Source organism: Babylonia areolata, chromosome 23 (assembly GCF_041734735.1).
Source record: "Babylonia areolata isolate BAREFJ2019XMU chromosome 23, ASM4173473v1, whole genome shotgun sequence".
Classification (NCBI taxonomy): Eukaryota; Metazoa; Mollusca; class Gastropoda; order Neogastropoda; family Buccinidae; genus Babylonia; species Babylonia areolata.
Genome location: NC_134898.1, coordinates 43,063,297 through 43,078,296, shown reverse-complemented (window position 1 = coordinate 43,078,296; position 15,000 = coordinate 43,063,297). Strand labels below are relative to the sequence as shown.

At 41.5% G+C, this 15,000-nt stretch overlaps 1 protein-coding gene across 7 annotated transcripts in view; it reads right to left on the bottom strand.

Annotated features, from left to right (window-relative positions):
• Positions 1 to 15,000, bottom strand: part of LOC143298201 (anoctamin-1-like) — an 82,863-nt gene that overhangs the window by 65,218 nt on the left and 2,645 nt on the right. For 2 of the 7 annotated variants that reach the window (XM_076610971.1, XM_076610974.1), the window contains exons 2-3: positions 9,067 to 9,267; positions 7,662 to 7,676 (exon numbers count right to left, since the gene is read on the bottom strand). In XM_076610971.1, the coding sequence (XP_076467086.1) occupies positions 7,662 to 7,676; positions 9,067 to 9,124 (73 nt within the window). In that variant the 5' untranslated portion in view covers positions 9,125 to 9,267. Of the gene's footprint in view, positions 1 to 1,790; positions 2,229 to 6,916; positions 6,954 to 7,661; positions 7,677 to 9,066; positions 9,268 to 15,000 lie in introns of those variants that run through there. The other 5 variants (XM_076610973.1, XM_076610977.1, XM_076610970.1 and 2 more) reach the window with 4 other exon arrangements.

Genomic DNA, 15,000 nt, shown 5'->3' with positions numbered 1-15,000 from the left:
CACACACACACACACACACACACACACACACACACCATCTTTAATTTGTTTGTCTTCATATGTGCAAAGAATACACTGAAAACTGATGGACTGCCACTGAATAAATTAAATGGATATATGTCTGCATAGGTGTATGTATGTCACTGTGGGAGTGAGAGGGAGAGAGAGTGTGCAATTACAAATACAAGCATGTATGTGTGCGCATGTGTGTATGCTAACGTGTGGATTAATTTGATTGTCATACAAAATATTCCAATGGAAACAGAGATGCAGCTGCAGAATCTGTAAATGAATTGAGATAAAAATGTTTCCAGCTTTTCACATTCATAATTTCCTATATATATATTACAACAAATGCAAATAACTTAACCAGTAAATTATGTTTTAATATCATTCGGTCTGTGTCATCAGACTGGTGAGCTTTCTGTTGCTATTTATATGATGTCCTTTTTTTTTTTTCTTTTTTTTTCAAGACAGTATATCAATTTTGCATATGTGACATTCAGTCTGTATCTGTGTGTATTTATGTATGCATGTGTATGCTTGTGTGTGAGTGTGTGCTTGTGTTTGTGCACATGCATACATTTGTTTTTCAGGAAATGTTAGTGATTAATATAATTTTGTATTTGTGTTCATGTGTGAGTGAGAGTGTTTGCGTGTTCGCATGCGCATGCAAGGAGCACATTTTTGCTTGTGTGCATGCATGCGCATCTGTGTATCTGTGTAAGCATACAAGCATGTGTTTATGTGTGCGTCTCTCTGTCTTATCAGGGAACCACCCACTCAAGGAATGATATTTCAACAGCCCCACATACACCCACACACTGACATGAACTTACAAGCACGCATGCACACGCGCACACACACACACACACACACACACACACACCAGCACAGGAGGTCAGACACCCAATGACACAGACGGTTTGTCATGCTTCCTGCACTGACACACACAGTGTGGCCTTTTGTCCCAGTGAGCCATGTAATGTAACTGCAGACATGTATCTCTGAAACCTCCCTCCCCACACTGTACGCCTGATACTTTGTCTTCACATTACTGACACAACAGTTCAAAATTATTCGTCTTCTTCATCTTGTTGTTCTTCCCCTTTTTCTTCTTCTTCTTCTCTTCTTCCTCTTTTTCTTCTTCCCCCTTAATTTAACTCACCACAGAAATAATTGGGGTGCCGCACAAAAAAGACCATTTGTAAACAGCACACAAACAAAAGAATTACTGTACTGACTGGCTGACTTGTGATTACTGTGTGTGAGGTTTACGCAAACGTTTGAGTATCATTTGCCTTTAATGTACTTGTACTGAATGACAGTCATTCTCTGGCGTACAAAGGTTGTGTAACGTGCAACAATGAATTTCTTTCACTGGAGATGAAGTATTCTGTATTCTGACTGACAGAAGTGGGGGTAGGGGGGCTGGGAGGTTCCTGAATAATGTTTCGGAAATGTACAATGTGAATAAATGAATAAATACATAAAATTAATAAAACACATGATGAATCAATCATCCACACACACAGTGATGCATGCACTGGCACATGCACACACACATACTTTCTGTCACACACACACACAATATGACATACAACCCTATAAGCACATGCATGCACACTCACACACGCATACACACTCTCTCTCTCTCTCTCTCTACCCTCTCAAACAACCCACTCCCACACACACCAACACCCACACACCCTTCCACACACACACACACGTATACACACACACACACACCCTCCCCTTTCTCACCCACACCCCTCCACCCAAACACACACCTTCAACATCCATGGCCAGTGGGTAAAAATCCTGCTGGAGCTCCGCAGCACTGCAGCCCGGTTCCATCATGGAGAAAAAATAATATCCACACCCCCAACGCCAAAACTTAAAAAACGAGAAAATCCACCAGTTCTCCCCCAAACACTTGTGTCACTCGCACACACACACACACAAGCCTCTGTCCCAAACTCCTCACCACCACGACGCACAGTCGCTGATGCTTTGAACAACACTTTTCCCCAACAGCAGTGGTCAGGAGAAACGTCACGCCTCACCACACAGGCACATCACATTACACCCTCACCCAGCCAAGAAGGGGGGGAAAAAAAATCACACACACACACAAAGAAAAAAAGAAAGAAATTCAATGCCCCACTGCCTCTCCTGCTCTCCAGGGATGGATACGTGACGCCGTGTTTTTCCTCCTCCACTGAACTCTGTTCTCGCACAACTGTCCTTCCTTTCTATTGTTTACCGGCTCAGCAAACTAAAGGTATGTAATGTCATACATATAAAGACACTGTTCTTGTTGCTGATGTTGATGCAGTGGTAGTAGTAGTAGTAGCAGCAGCAGTAAGAGTAGTAGTAGCAGTTATAGCAGGAGCAGTAGTGGTGATTGGACTGGCTCAAGCCTAAGCCTTGTGGCATATAAACATCCCACCTATCAAAATGCTGTGGTGTACTCGCTTTGCAAATTGCATGTGTTCATTCTACCAGATTGCAAATCAATACTTTAAGTTGGGAAGAATTTTGTTAAAATTTCAGATGTGCCCTAGAGACTGTTGAAAGTGTTCTATTAGAAGATGGTGCTTTTTTTTTAATCAGCCAGCAGTGAGTTCTAGCGGTAACTACGGCAATGCTCATGGTCATGAGTTCTGAAATGCTTAATTTGTACTTTGCCCTCTGGTTTCCTCGATTCATCAAGTATAGATAACAAAAAGAATGAATAGCAGCCCCCCTCTTTTCTTCTCTATTTTCCCAACCCTGTCCTGTTTGCCTCCAGGTGCAACTGATCCAGCAGTCATCAATATTTCTCAAACTAAAAGTGCTAAAAAAAAACCAGTCACTTAACTTCCTTACTGGTCAGAAACTACAGGTGAATGTTGACCACCCCAATAAACACACCACAGGTGAAACACAGCACACCGCATAAAACCATTCAGCACGCAAGAGAGTTCAACAAACGATCCTTCAAATGATCACGCCCTTCTCAAACACTCCATATTTTTTATGCCTCACTGAGGTGTCTCATAAATTCCACTGACGTCATCCACATGCACCTGAAGACAATGACTGAGATCAGCACTGTTCGAATCTGAGATCTGACTCAACACAGCACTGCCAGGTCTACAACAGGGCTCGAAATACCAACACCTCTGATTGTCTGGGGAAAATAAATCTTCTGGTGGACAAGTGGAAATATGCTCTCTCCACAAGACTGTTTGCTGGACAGACAACTGACTGTGTCAGTCAAAGGGTGACTGGGGTAGTCAACTTTGGTGCAGACAGTGGCACTTCCCACCCCCACCCCCACGCCCCTCCCTTTTTCACTTTAACACCTCCACCCCCACCCTGGTTTTTCGTTATCTGTAATGCAAACTACTTACATAATCAATTATGTCTGCTGACTTGTCGTTGCACTACTGGCAGATTATAAAATACTTTTACTGGTTGTCCAATGTCTTTATACTTTTGGTGGGCCAGTAGAAATTTGCAGGAACGAGTAGATTTTTTTTGTCACTTATTTACTTGTCCAAGCGGACAACCAAACTTAATTAATGTGGGAATTTCTAGCCCTGGAGGAGCTCCACACCATTCAAGAAACCATCCTACAGACATGTGGTCACATTCCCACTTTCCTGGTCCAACACTTGCTTCAGGGCAAAAAGACAGTTCAGTTTCAGTTTCAAGGTGGTGTCCAAGTATGCAGACTCAGAGACTGATCACATACGCTACAACACATCAGCTTTTTAAATTTCTTTTGATTAAAAAAATCGGGAGAAAGATGCCTGACCTATGCATAGAGCCAATTCATGGCCCAGGCCTTGAAAGTCTATCCTAGGTTTGTATAAAATCTTAAGAAAAAAAATTCAACAAAAGTTTACAAGAAAAAAAAAAACAAACGTAAATTTATACATTAAAACACTGCAAAATGAAAGACTGCCACTTCACAATTCCTGAAGAAGGACCTATGGTCAGAAACGTCAACACTTCTCATCAATGTTATTTGACAACCCAAAGTTAATGATTTTTTTGTTTTTGTTTTTGTTTTTGGTACAAACTTCCTTCATATATATTAAGAGACTCAACAGTCATCTGTGGTTTAATCACCGTACATACAATGCAAAGGATTAAAATTGAAAAAAAAAAGAAAAAAAGAAAAGAAAAGAAAAAGAAAGAGTTCGTGTGGGCCACGACAACACCCTACCCACTGGTCACAGTTCAATCTTTACAACTGGATGTCATGCGAAGTTCGCTGACCGACTGACTGACAGAGAGAGAGAGGGGTGTGTAACTGTATATTTTTGGTATTCACTGAGCAAACACTGGTGTGCCTCACGGCTCCCTGGATGATGACCACACTGCAGTGGAGTGGAGAGGAGGAAACACTTTCTGAATGAACCGAAGGGTTTTCAACATCGAAGCCCTACATCCATAAATTATGAAAGTTGTGTACACATCGGGTGTGTGTGTGTGTGTGGACTGACTCACTCTCTCTTTCTCCACATATGCTCTCTCTCTCTCTCTCACACACACACACACACACACACATTACACATGTACAAACATGTATACACTCACAAATACACACACATAAATACACACGAGCATTCACACACACACACACACACACACACACACACACACACACTCACACACACACACTCACACACACAATCAGCCTCCATGAATGTGCTAAAATACCGGGAAAGAATGTGACAAATCTAAGAAAAGAAAACAACTTTGCCTTCTGCCTTCACACTCCACTGAATATGGTAACCCCTAACCCCCCTGTTCTCCCCGAATACCCCACACCATCCCCCAGTCAAAACAAAATGACACCAAGTGATTAAATTTCTTGGCTGTGGAGCTGCAAGTCACTCTCTCTCTCTCTCTCTCTGCCCCATTAAAAAAAACAAATGACACCGAGTGATTAAGTTTCTTGGCTGTGGAGTCGGGAGTCACACCCACACACCCCATCACCCCTCCATTCAGTGGACTCTTCATTCTGTCATGTAACCAACTTGAAGCCAGGGGCAGAAATGGACTGCTACATTTTATGAAAATGGGGATGGGCAGTATCTTTTCACTACTTTCTGTTCTAAAGCACAGAGAGAGAGAGAGAGAGAGAGAGAGAATGAGAGAGAATGAGAGAGAGAGAGAGGGAGAGAGAGAGAGTGTGTGTGTGTGTATGCATGTGTGAATGTGTGTGCATTTGTGAGTGTGTGCGTATGTGTGTGTATTTGTAAATGTGGGTGTGGGTGTGGGTGTGTGTGTGCATATGTGTGTGTGGAGACAGAGAGAGATAGATAGAGAAAGTGAGAGAGAGAGAGAGAGAGAGAGAGAGAGAGAGAGAGAGAGAGAGAGTGTGTGTGTGTGTGCCTGAGCGGTGATGAGGAATTTGCTGTTGATCCAAACTACAGGCATGTACACAGGTATGTATGTCTGCCGGTCCAGTTTCACACCCTCGGTACCTGGCCATAAAACACTAAAACAGGTAGGTGAGTGGGTATCACTGTTGGCTGTCATGACACATGTGATATGTGACACCAGCTCCACAATACAGGATGTGTGTGGGAATGGAGGGGGCGGGGGGTGAAAGGAGTGGGGAGGAGTTGGGAAGTGTACAGTGGAGTGCAATGTCTGGCAGTGTGTGTGTGTGTGTGTGTGTGTGTGTGTGTGTGTGTGTGTGTGTGTGAGAGAGAGAGAGAGAGAGAGGGGAGTGGGAACAACTAAATGAATGAAAGCATGTTGGCATAACTACCATAAGTCAAGAAGGTGTGTCATATAATGATGTGAAAATACCAGTTTTAAAATACAGTACTGACGCAAGGCCTACCACCCCCACCAAAAAAAGGTTAAAAAAAAAAAAACCAAAAAAAAAACCAGACTGGACTTCCGAGCAAGTACCCAGCTCTATTCCAGCTCCATTAGGCAAATGCAGGATGCACCTTATGAGCCTCAGTGAAATCAATACCTGCTGAACCACAGAGCCATACTGACCCAGTGGTTCCCCTGAAGAGGAAACCTCCACTGCATTATTATAATCAATATGGTAAATCTACACACAGCCTATTCTTTCAGAAGGGCTCCAGGCGCTTTACAAAAAATAGGGTAAAGAGAATAACACACACACACACACACACACACACACACACACACACAGACACACATACAAACACACACACCCACACACACACTTTGCAGTCAAATAAAGCCAAGCAGTGCTCAGGAGCAAAGAAATGCCCACTTGTTTCAAGAGCCCCCCACAGAAAATGACATGCCTGCATGAACAGCTATGGACAGACAGACAGACAGATACACTTTGAAGAGGGCAGCCAAGGGGAAGCCAAGTAACAGCTGCAAGAAAACAAAATCAAGCCAATAAAGTAAGTGCAAGCCTGAAAGAGAAACTCATTTCAGGCAGAGGAGAGCTGATTCAATGGTCATACATTCCATTCTGCATCATCCCTCTCAGAACAAAAAAGTAGAAACAAAGCAGAAAAACAAAAACAAAAAATCAATGATCAATACTTCTTTTTTTTAACATTGCGACAGATCTAGATCTATAGATCTATTCAAAAGATGTGTAGCTGTACAGAGAGTAAAGCTGAAGGAATGAAAAAGAAACCATGTAAAAATTAAAAATTGATGATATATGATACAAAACATATATAATACAAATATATACATAAGACTACACTAACCCTGCGTTGTTATAAGAACCACACATGTTTTCACAGTCTGGTTGTTTTTTTAATGGATGAAGCGGAAGCACAGTGACAGAAATGAAGGCAGATAATCACAGTCACACACTAAGACTGTATGAGTAGGACTCAGTCCACAGTACAGTATGTATATATACATGGAGAAGCCTGAACCAGAAGTGAAGCGAAAATGTTACCTTGCCGTCAGAAACCTTACATCCCCTCACTTCAATCCTAGTGTAGTGAAAAACCAAGTTTAAGATGATTCCAAATATACAGATATATTCATCATGTCACATAAAAACAAACATCATCTTGTGTTAGTAATTGTAATCATCATTAGTTGACAAAATGTTTTAAAGTATAAAATGAGCTTCAACTAATTCAAGAGAGAGATATGTTACAGTAAGAATTCGTGTGATTTCATGAAATTCTGACAGCCACAGTGGTAACACAAAATAACCAAAAAAATTCATAGACTTCATGAAATTACTGGTTTTACAATCTTACTATAACATACAAAAATACCTTTCTTGCAAGTTAAGCACAACAATGAAACAAAACTCACAATCTGTTAATGACCATTATTTTTTTTTTTAAGCTGACACTGAAATGTGCACAGAAGGAATAACCTGGGAAACATAAGGAAAAAAGCAACACAAGTTGCTACACCTTAAACAATCACAGACACATACATGCATGTGTACAGTCTTGAAATACAAGTGAAATACACAACAAATACAAAGAATCCAGGAACGGAACACTGGCAATCTGCGGGATGGGAAGGGGAAGGGTAGGACAGACTGGGGTGGATGATGGTGGTGGATGGTGGAGGTGAAAGGAGGGATACACACAAATGTGCGGCGCATGATTTAAAGACTGACAATTTACAAAATTACAAAATGATTGTGTAAAGTGTAAGCAACCATCAAAGAATATTACCTGTTTCTTCGTTCTCTGAAAGGAAGACAAATTTGTGGAGATCTTTGTGAAATTTGAATTTTTTTTTTTTTCATCATTTAGATACCAACAATTTTTGAAAAACTATTCACATGAATAGAAAAATAAAGTCTAAAAAAAGTGAAGGCCAAAGCAATAGTAACAAACAAAAAAGTTTTCTTTCAAAATTGTTTTTTTTTAAGCACTGGAATACACAACTGAGATTTAATCTATAGACTTTTTTCTGGGGTTTGAACTGCTGATGAGAGAGGAATCAAAATATATGTTACAAATTATAATCTGAATTATGGAAGCTTATATCTCAGAATCATGCCAACTACAACAGTTTCTAGCTCTGCCATTTTATTGTTTTCAGGAAAAAATGTCACTTACATTTTTCTAAAGCACATTCTAGAGCTGCAAGAACAACAGCACTAAGTTGCCAAACCCTTTGATCCAGTCATCAACAGTGTTTTCGCACAAACATTAATTCTCTGCTCTGCATCAACAAACAGAGTGTTGCTCGTGGATTTGTGTTCTCCATCTCTCAGAGACTGCCACATCCACTCACTTCCATGAGTGGGCTTTTACAAGTGACGGACTGCAACTATGTTCAAAATCAACTTGTTATTGACGCTTTTTTTTTCTTTGCTTGCATTTCATCAATAATGACAACAACTTTTTATCATAGTAATTTTAATAATTTTTAATGAATATTCAGTATATGTTCAGTAATAAAGCTGATTTAGTTACTGAAGCAAGGAGGGAGGGAAGGAATGCTGTTGATAGTTGTGTTATAATATCAAATGGAGAAAAAAAAGCATGTAGATTAGTTGTGGTCTAAAAACAAAGTAAAAAAAAAGAAAATAATGTCAAAAAGATGGCAATTAAAGAGGGGAGGAAAAATGGAAGGAAGGTAGGAACTGACGAAGGAAGGAACAAGACTCACAGCATAAAGCTATCAACTCACAAGTCTAACATGATGAAAACAAAAAACCGATCACACTCTAATGCACACAAAAATCAACAAAAAAAAACAACAACAGCCACACCCTAATGGACAAAAAGAGCCACACTCCAAGACTCAAGGACAAAAACAGCCACACTCTCATGGAAAAGACAGAGTCTTACACTCCGATATCCTAATGGACAAAAAGAAAGAAAAAACAGAAAGAAAGGGAAAAAAAAAAAAAAAAGTCCCATTCTTAATGCACAAAAACAGCTACACTCTAATGCACAAAACACACTGAAATCAACAAAAAGTCAGAATCTGACTGACAAATAAACAACCACAAAAACAACCACACTCATGATCAAAAGCTGACTCACTTTCTTAGCAACACAGAGTCTAGCAACACAAACAGAGTCACAACAGACCCTGTCCACAGCCCAGTCTCACCAATCTCACCTTTCTCCTCCTCATCCGCCAACATACGAATCTTCGTGTCGTCCTCTCCGGCTGCCATTTCGTCAACACGATCCTTCCCTCCCGATCTGTCCTTATGGCAGTCCTCCCAAACCAGAGATCCCTTCTGTCCCTTGGCTCCTAGTTCTCAAAAAAGCTCCTCTCAGCCCCCAAATCTCTTCAGTTCCAATCCTCAGCTCTCCTCTGTCAGGACACACAGTGGATGAATTTCTGAAGTACAGAGACAGAGACAAGTGAGTCATCGTCATCATCATATCGCTAAGTTTTAGTTTTGTTGTTATGTTTATTAATGTCATGCACACAGCTGGCAGACACACATAAAAAAACATGGTGTGTAAAAGTCAAAAGTGTTTAACCCTTTCCCAGGCCACAAACATCAATACAGGTAATTCCTGTGTATGCACTAACTTTTGTTTCAAGTGTCAGACTTTTGTGTTGTGTTGCACTGCATTGCACTGTATTGTATTACTCTCTTATCACTAAGTTTTTTCCAGGTGTGAAATTCGGGCTGTTCTGCCTGAGGGAGAGCATGTCGCCACTTAGTGTCATCAGTCGTTTGTTTTTTTGTTTTGTTTTTTTACTCAGTTACTGTCTGCAACATGTATTTATTGTACTATCAAAGTGGATTTTTCTACAGAATTTTGCCAGGACCAACCCTATTCTTGCCATAGTTTTTTTTTTTTTTTAAGTGGTACACTATTGTACTGTAACGTATTGTCCTTCTCAAACTATGGCTTTCTTCATAAACAATTAACTAACTGGTTATCCTTGAACTTGGCTTATATTGTGTCGATCTTTTTCTCTAACATAATTGGCTGAACTTTCAACAGACCCCCCTCCCACCCTTGCACACACACACACACCCTTGTGCCAAGTGGAGAAAGGAAAAGTTGAGAGTTGCATGGGAAGAGGAAGTGACACAGGGTGAGAAACAACAGGGCTTTTTATATGATGAAAGTCTGACGCCCTGTTAGCCGAGAACAGGCAAGTGTGCCTGCATTGTAAACTCTTGTTCTGACCGTGGCTTTAGAAACAGCATTCAGCTTGTGTGATGCCAGAGGAGAGAGGGGTGCCTTTATATTCACACACACACAAGACTGGTGGAGAGTGGCATCAGACTTGGATTATAAAAGCTACCAGTCTGAACCCAGTGCATCACACATCATAAACACCTGCAGTCTTCTCACTGTCTTGTGTGTGTCGTCACACATCATAAACACCTGCAGTCTTCTCATTGTCTTGTGTGTGTCGTCACACATCATAAACACCTGCAGTCTTCTCATTGTCTTGTGTGTGTCGTCACACATCATAAACACCTGCAGTCTTCTCATTGTCTTGTGTGTGTCGTCACACATCATAAACACCTGCAGTCTTCTCATTGTCTTGTGTGTGTCGTCACACATCATAAACACCTGCAGTCTTCTCATTGTCTTGTGTGTGTCGTCACACATCATAAACACCTGCAGTCTTCTCATTGTCTTGTGTGTGTCGTCACACATCATAAACACCTGCAGTCTTCTCATTGTCTTGTGTGTGTCGTCACACATCATAAACACCTGCAGTCTTCTCACTGTCCTGTGTGTGTCGTCAATCTGGATGCTGTCAGTCAGAGTGCCAATCAGGTCACCCTGACCCCCACTATTGTGGTATGGCGATGTGAATCAACTAAACCACCAATGCATGTAGAATTCAGAGCGCTACTAAGGATTAACCCCTTGACTGCTGAACCCTGGTGAAACGAGATCAGTGTGGCACGAGTTAAACTGCAGTCACTTTAAAAAATTTTTTTTAATGTACATCATTCAGGAAAAAATACGCTATGAGAACAGTGACCGACATCACCTGTGAGCTCAGTCTTTCTTAAGTGAGGCAACAGTCATTCACTGATGAGCATTCTCAGAGATGCCAACCCCTGTCAAGTGTTTGTAGGAACAATCAGGAAATTTGGCAGGAACATTCTGAATTTGGTAGGAACACTCAGACTCTGAACCACATCAGCTGGTTCCTTCCTTGCGCTCTACAGCTTAATCCACCGGGCACAAATGCTGCTTGACACAACTTGATTCAGCCACGTTCTCTCTTGTTCAGGCAAACGATCAAGCTGATTGGTCCACTCATTGCTGTTTCAATGTAAAACACTCACGCAATTAGCTGAGCATCATCACGTGAGACCAAGGATAGTAGTGACCGCCCTGGCCTCGTGATTGACAGGTCTAGAGCATCTGGGTAATGTTCCTACAGGAAAGCATGTGACCAGGCTATGAAGTCAAAATTCAATTCATCGGAACAATTTAAATGTTGGCGTAACATCAGAACAAACAGCGATCTGGTGTAACAAAACATGGTGAAATCATAACAGCTGGCATCTCTGGGTACCGGTCAGCAGCAGTCAAGGGGTTAATTCACTCCAGTCGCTAGCACTGCAGGCAATCCGCTTGATGGCACAACATTCCCATACAGGGCCTGACCCAGACAGGAGGGATGTATGAAATTACTGCCTCCCCAGCTGTGTCCTCATGGGTTGAGGAAGAAAAATAATGGGGAGACAAGTGCAGTGTCACTTACAGTGCCATGCATAATTCATGTAATATGTATACATACATACATGTACAGATCTACTGACACAGCTTGCAAGTGTGACAGACATGATGTTAAATGTCATGGTTTGACATTTAACTCATAAAATTTAACAAAATAAAATTGATAATAATAAGAATGATGATGATGATGATGATGATGATAACAACAATGATAACAGCATGTTTTGGTAATGCTTCCAATTTCAAATCTCTTAAAGTGCTTTTCCATCACACGTCAGTCACAAAGCACATAAAACACACACAAGAACACACACACACACATGCATGCATTAACATGCACCAGCACACACACACATACACACACGCACATGCATGCATGAACATGCACCAGCACACACACACACACACACATGCACGCACGCGCGCACACACACACACACACACACACACACACACACACACACACACAAATATGCATGGAATAAATAAATATGGACCCATAGAATACACATCTATATGGAATGGAGTGACTTCATAAAAAGAAAGTGCTTGAAAGGAGTTTTTCCTATAGATCTGATTTAAAAGATGAGGGTGAGGGGCTGTGACAGACTGGAAAAGGCTGTGAATTCCAGGTCTGTAGAGCTGAAGAACTAAAAGCTGCTTCTTCTTCTTCTTCTTCTTCTGCGTTCGTGGGCTGCAACTCCCACGTTCACTCGTATGCACACAAGTGGGCTTTTACGTGTATGACCGTTTTTACCCCGCCATGTAGGCAGCCATACTCCGTTTTCGGGAGTATGCAGATCGGAAAAATCTCCACCCTTTACCCACCAGGCACCGTCACCGTGATTCGAACCCGGGACCCTCAGATTGACAGTCCAACGCTTTAACCACTCGGCTATTGCGCCCGTCAAACTAAAAGCTCTCCAGAAGTGTTTCTCACACTGCTGAATTCGACAATGCTAAAGATTCCATCATCAGCAGATGAGAGGAGAGGTACAGGGATATATCATATTGACTAAAAAGTCAGATATATAAACTGAGATGTAGTTCAAGAAATTACATATAGGAAAGGATATGACTTCTATCAGTGTGAATTAAGTACATTCTCTCTCTCTCTCTCTCTCTCTCTCTCTCTATATATATATATATATATATATATATATATGTAAGCTGTGTACTGCAGGATCACATTACTGACACTGGTAGCTTTAACTGCTCGCACACCATGCAAGCACACACACACACACACACACACACACACACACACACACACTGCATTACACTACAATGTACCACACTACTTTCTTGTCAAAATGCAAAGTTTGTGAAAAATTCTGGCTGTTCTACCCTAAAAGAGCTCATTACTAAAACACAGTACCACCATTTTTTTTCTCTCATGTGTGTGCTCGTTTTTCTACCAAAGTGCTTAATTCATCCACACAATAAACAACAAGCAGCCATCAACAGTCACACAGCATACGACGACCAGAAGGCCTAACCCTGACTGAAGCCAAAGATTAGGCACCTGACGCTAGAGGATTAGTCAGGGATTGCCAGTCCCCTCTCAGCTTTAGTGAAGGCACTGCCTGTGGGATGTTTGTCCAAGAGTTCGTGGTTCATTTACACAGAACAGGTATTAACAGAATCTTACTGGCAGCAATGATGCCGTCCTCAGGATGCTCTGTGTGTGTCAAAAACGATTCATATGTTGATAAACAAGTTTCAGTTTCAGTTTCTGAAGGAAGCAACACTGCATTCAGACAAATCCATATGTGGTGCATCACATCTGCTAAGCTGATGTTTGACCTGCAGCATATACCCAGTGTGCTAGTCAGGCCTTGAGTGCCTGGACACACACACACACACACACACACATATATATATATATATATATATATGTGTGTGTTATATATATATATATATATATATATATATATATATATATATATATAACACATATATTTGTGCACTCATCAGTGTGTATTTCTTCTACAAAATTTAGCCAGAGGACAACCATTTTGTTGCCACTGGTTCTTTTTCGGTGGGCACAGTGTATGCTGCACACTAGAACTCAGATGACAAGACACTAAGTTTGATTTTCCAGACTAAAAGGCGAGACAAGGATTAGAACCCAGACCCTCATGGACGCTGTATTGGCAGACAGGCGTAACAGCCGAATGGTTAAAGCGTTGGACTTTCAATCTGAGGGTCCCGGGTTCAAATCTCGGTGACGGCGCCTGGTGGGTAAAGGGTGGAGATTTTTCCGATCTCCCAGGTCAACATGTGTGGAGACCTGCTAGTGCCTGAACCCCCTTCGTGTGTACACGCAAGCAAAAGATCAAATACGCACGTTAAAGATCCTGTAATCCATGTCCGCGTTCGGTGGGTTATGGAAACAAGTACATACCCAGCATGCACACCCCCGAAAGCGGAGTATGGCTGCCTACATGGCGGGGTAAAAACGGTCGATCATACACGTAAAAGCCCACTCGTGTATATACGAGTGAACGTGGGAGTTGCAGCCCACGAACGCAGAAGAAGAAGAAGAAGGCAGATAAGCACCTTAACCCGTTCAACTCCAGGGAGTTTACAGTTTCAACACGCTCCCAATAATTCCATGCCATACTGATGTGGGAAAAAAAAGCAGAAAATATACGTTTTTTTCTCCAAATTACGTTTCAATACATCCAGAAAAACTGTACAAATGAGTTCCCTTTCTTTGTGGTTTGAACATTTGTAGAATTGTAAAAAAAAAAACATTTTAATGAGAACAATTTTGACACCAGAGCAATGCTCAGGCGCAGGACTCAATGAGTTGACCATTCTCCTTCCATAAACACCAACGAAGACTGAACTCACTCTCTCCTTCAAGACCACACAATCCACTGTCAGTGTGGTAGCTTATGGACACAACCATATACCCCCCCCCCCCCCACCCCCACACACACTCCCCCTGCACAAACCTGAAAGCATAATACCACTGCCTACATGGAAAAGTAACAATGGTCATACATGTGCATAGTAGAAGCCTAATTTTTTTTTCTCTCTCTCTCTCTCTCTCTCTCTATATATATATATACAAACCAGTGAACATGGGTGCTGCAGTCCACAAACACAGAAGAAGAAGAAGAAAACGGAGAAGGCAAAATTCAATTTCAAGTGATGAAAGACACAACTTCAAGTTACTGAGATTCCAAAGGCTCCAATGTAGATTGTGTGTCAAATTCCTTCTAACACTGCAAGGTGAGCGACAATGACTGCGGACAAGTCAGCAAATTCCAAAGTTACAAAGCAAGACACTTGCAATGAGTATACTGTGAATGTGATCAACACCACTGCAGTTTCTAGAAGGCGTCAAAGCCTGCAGACTGATACA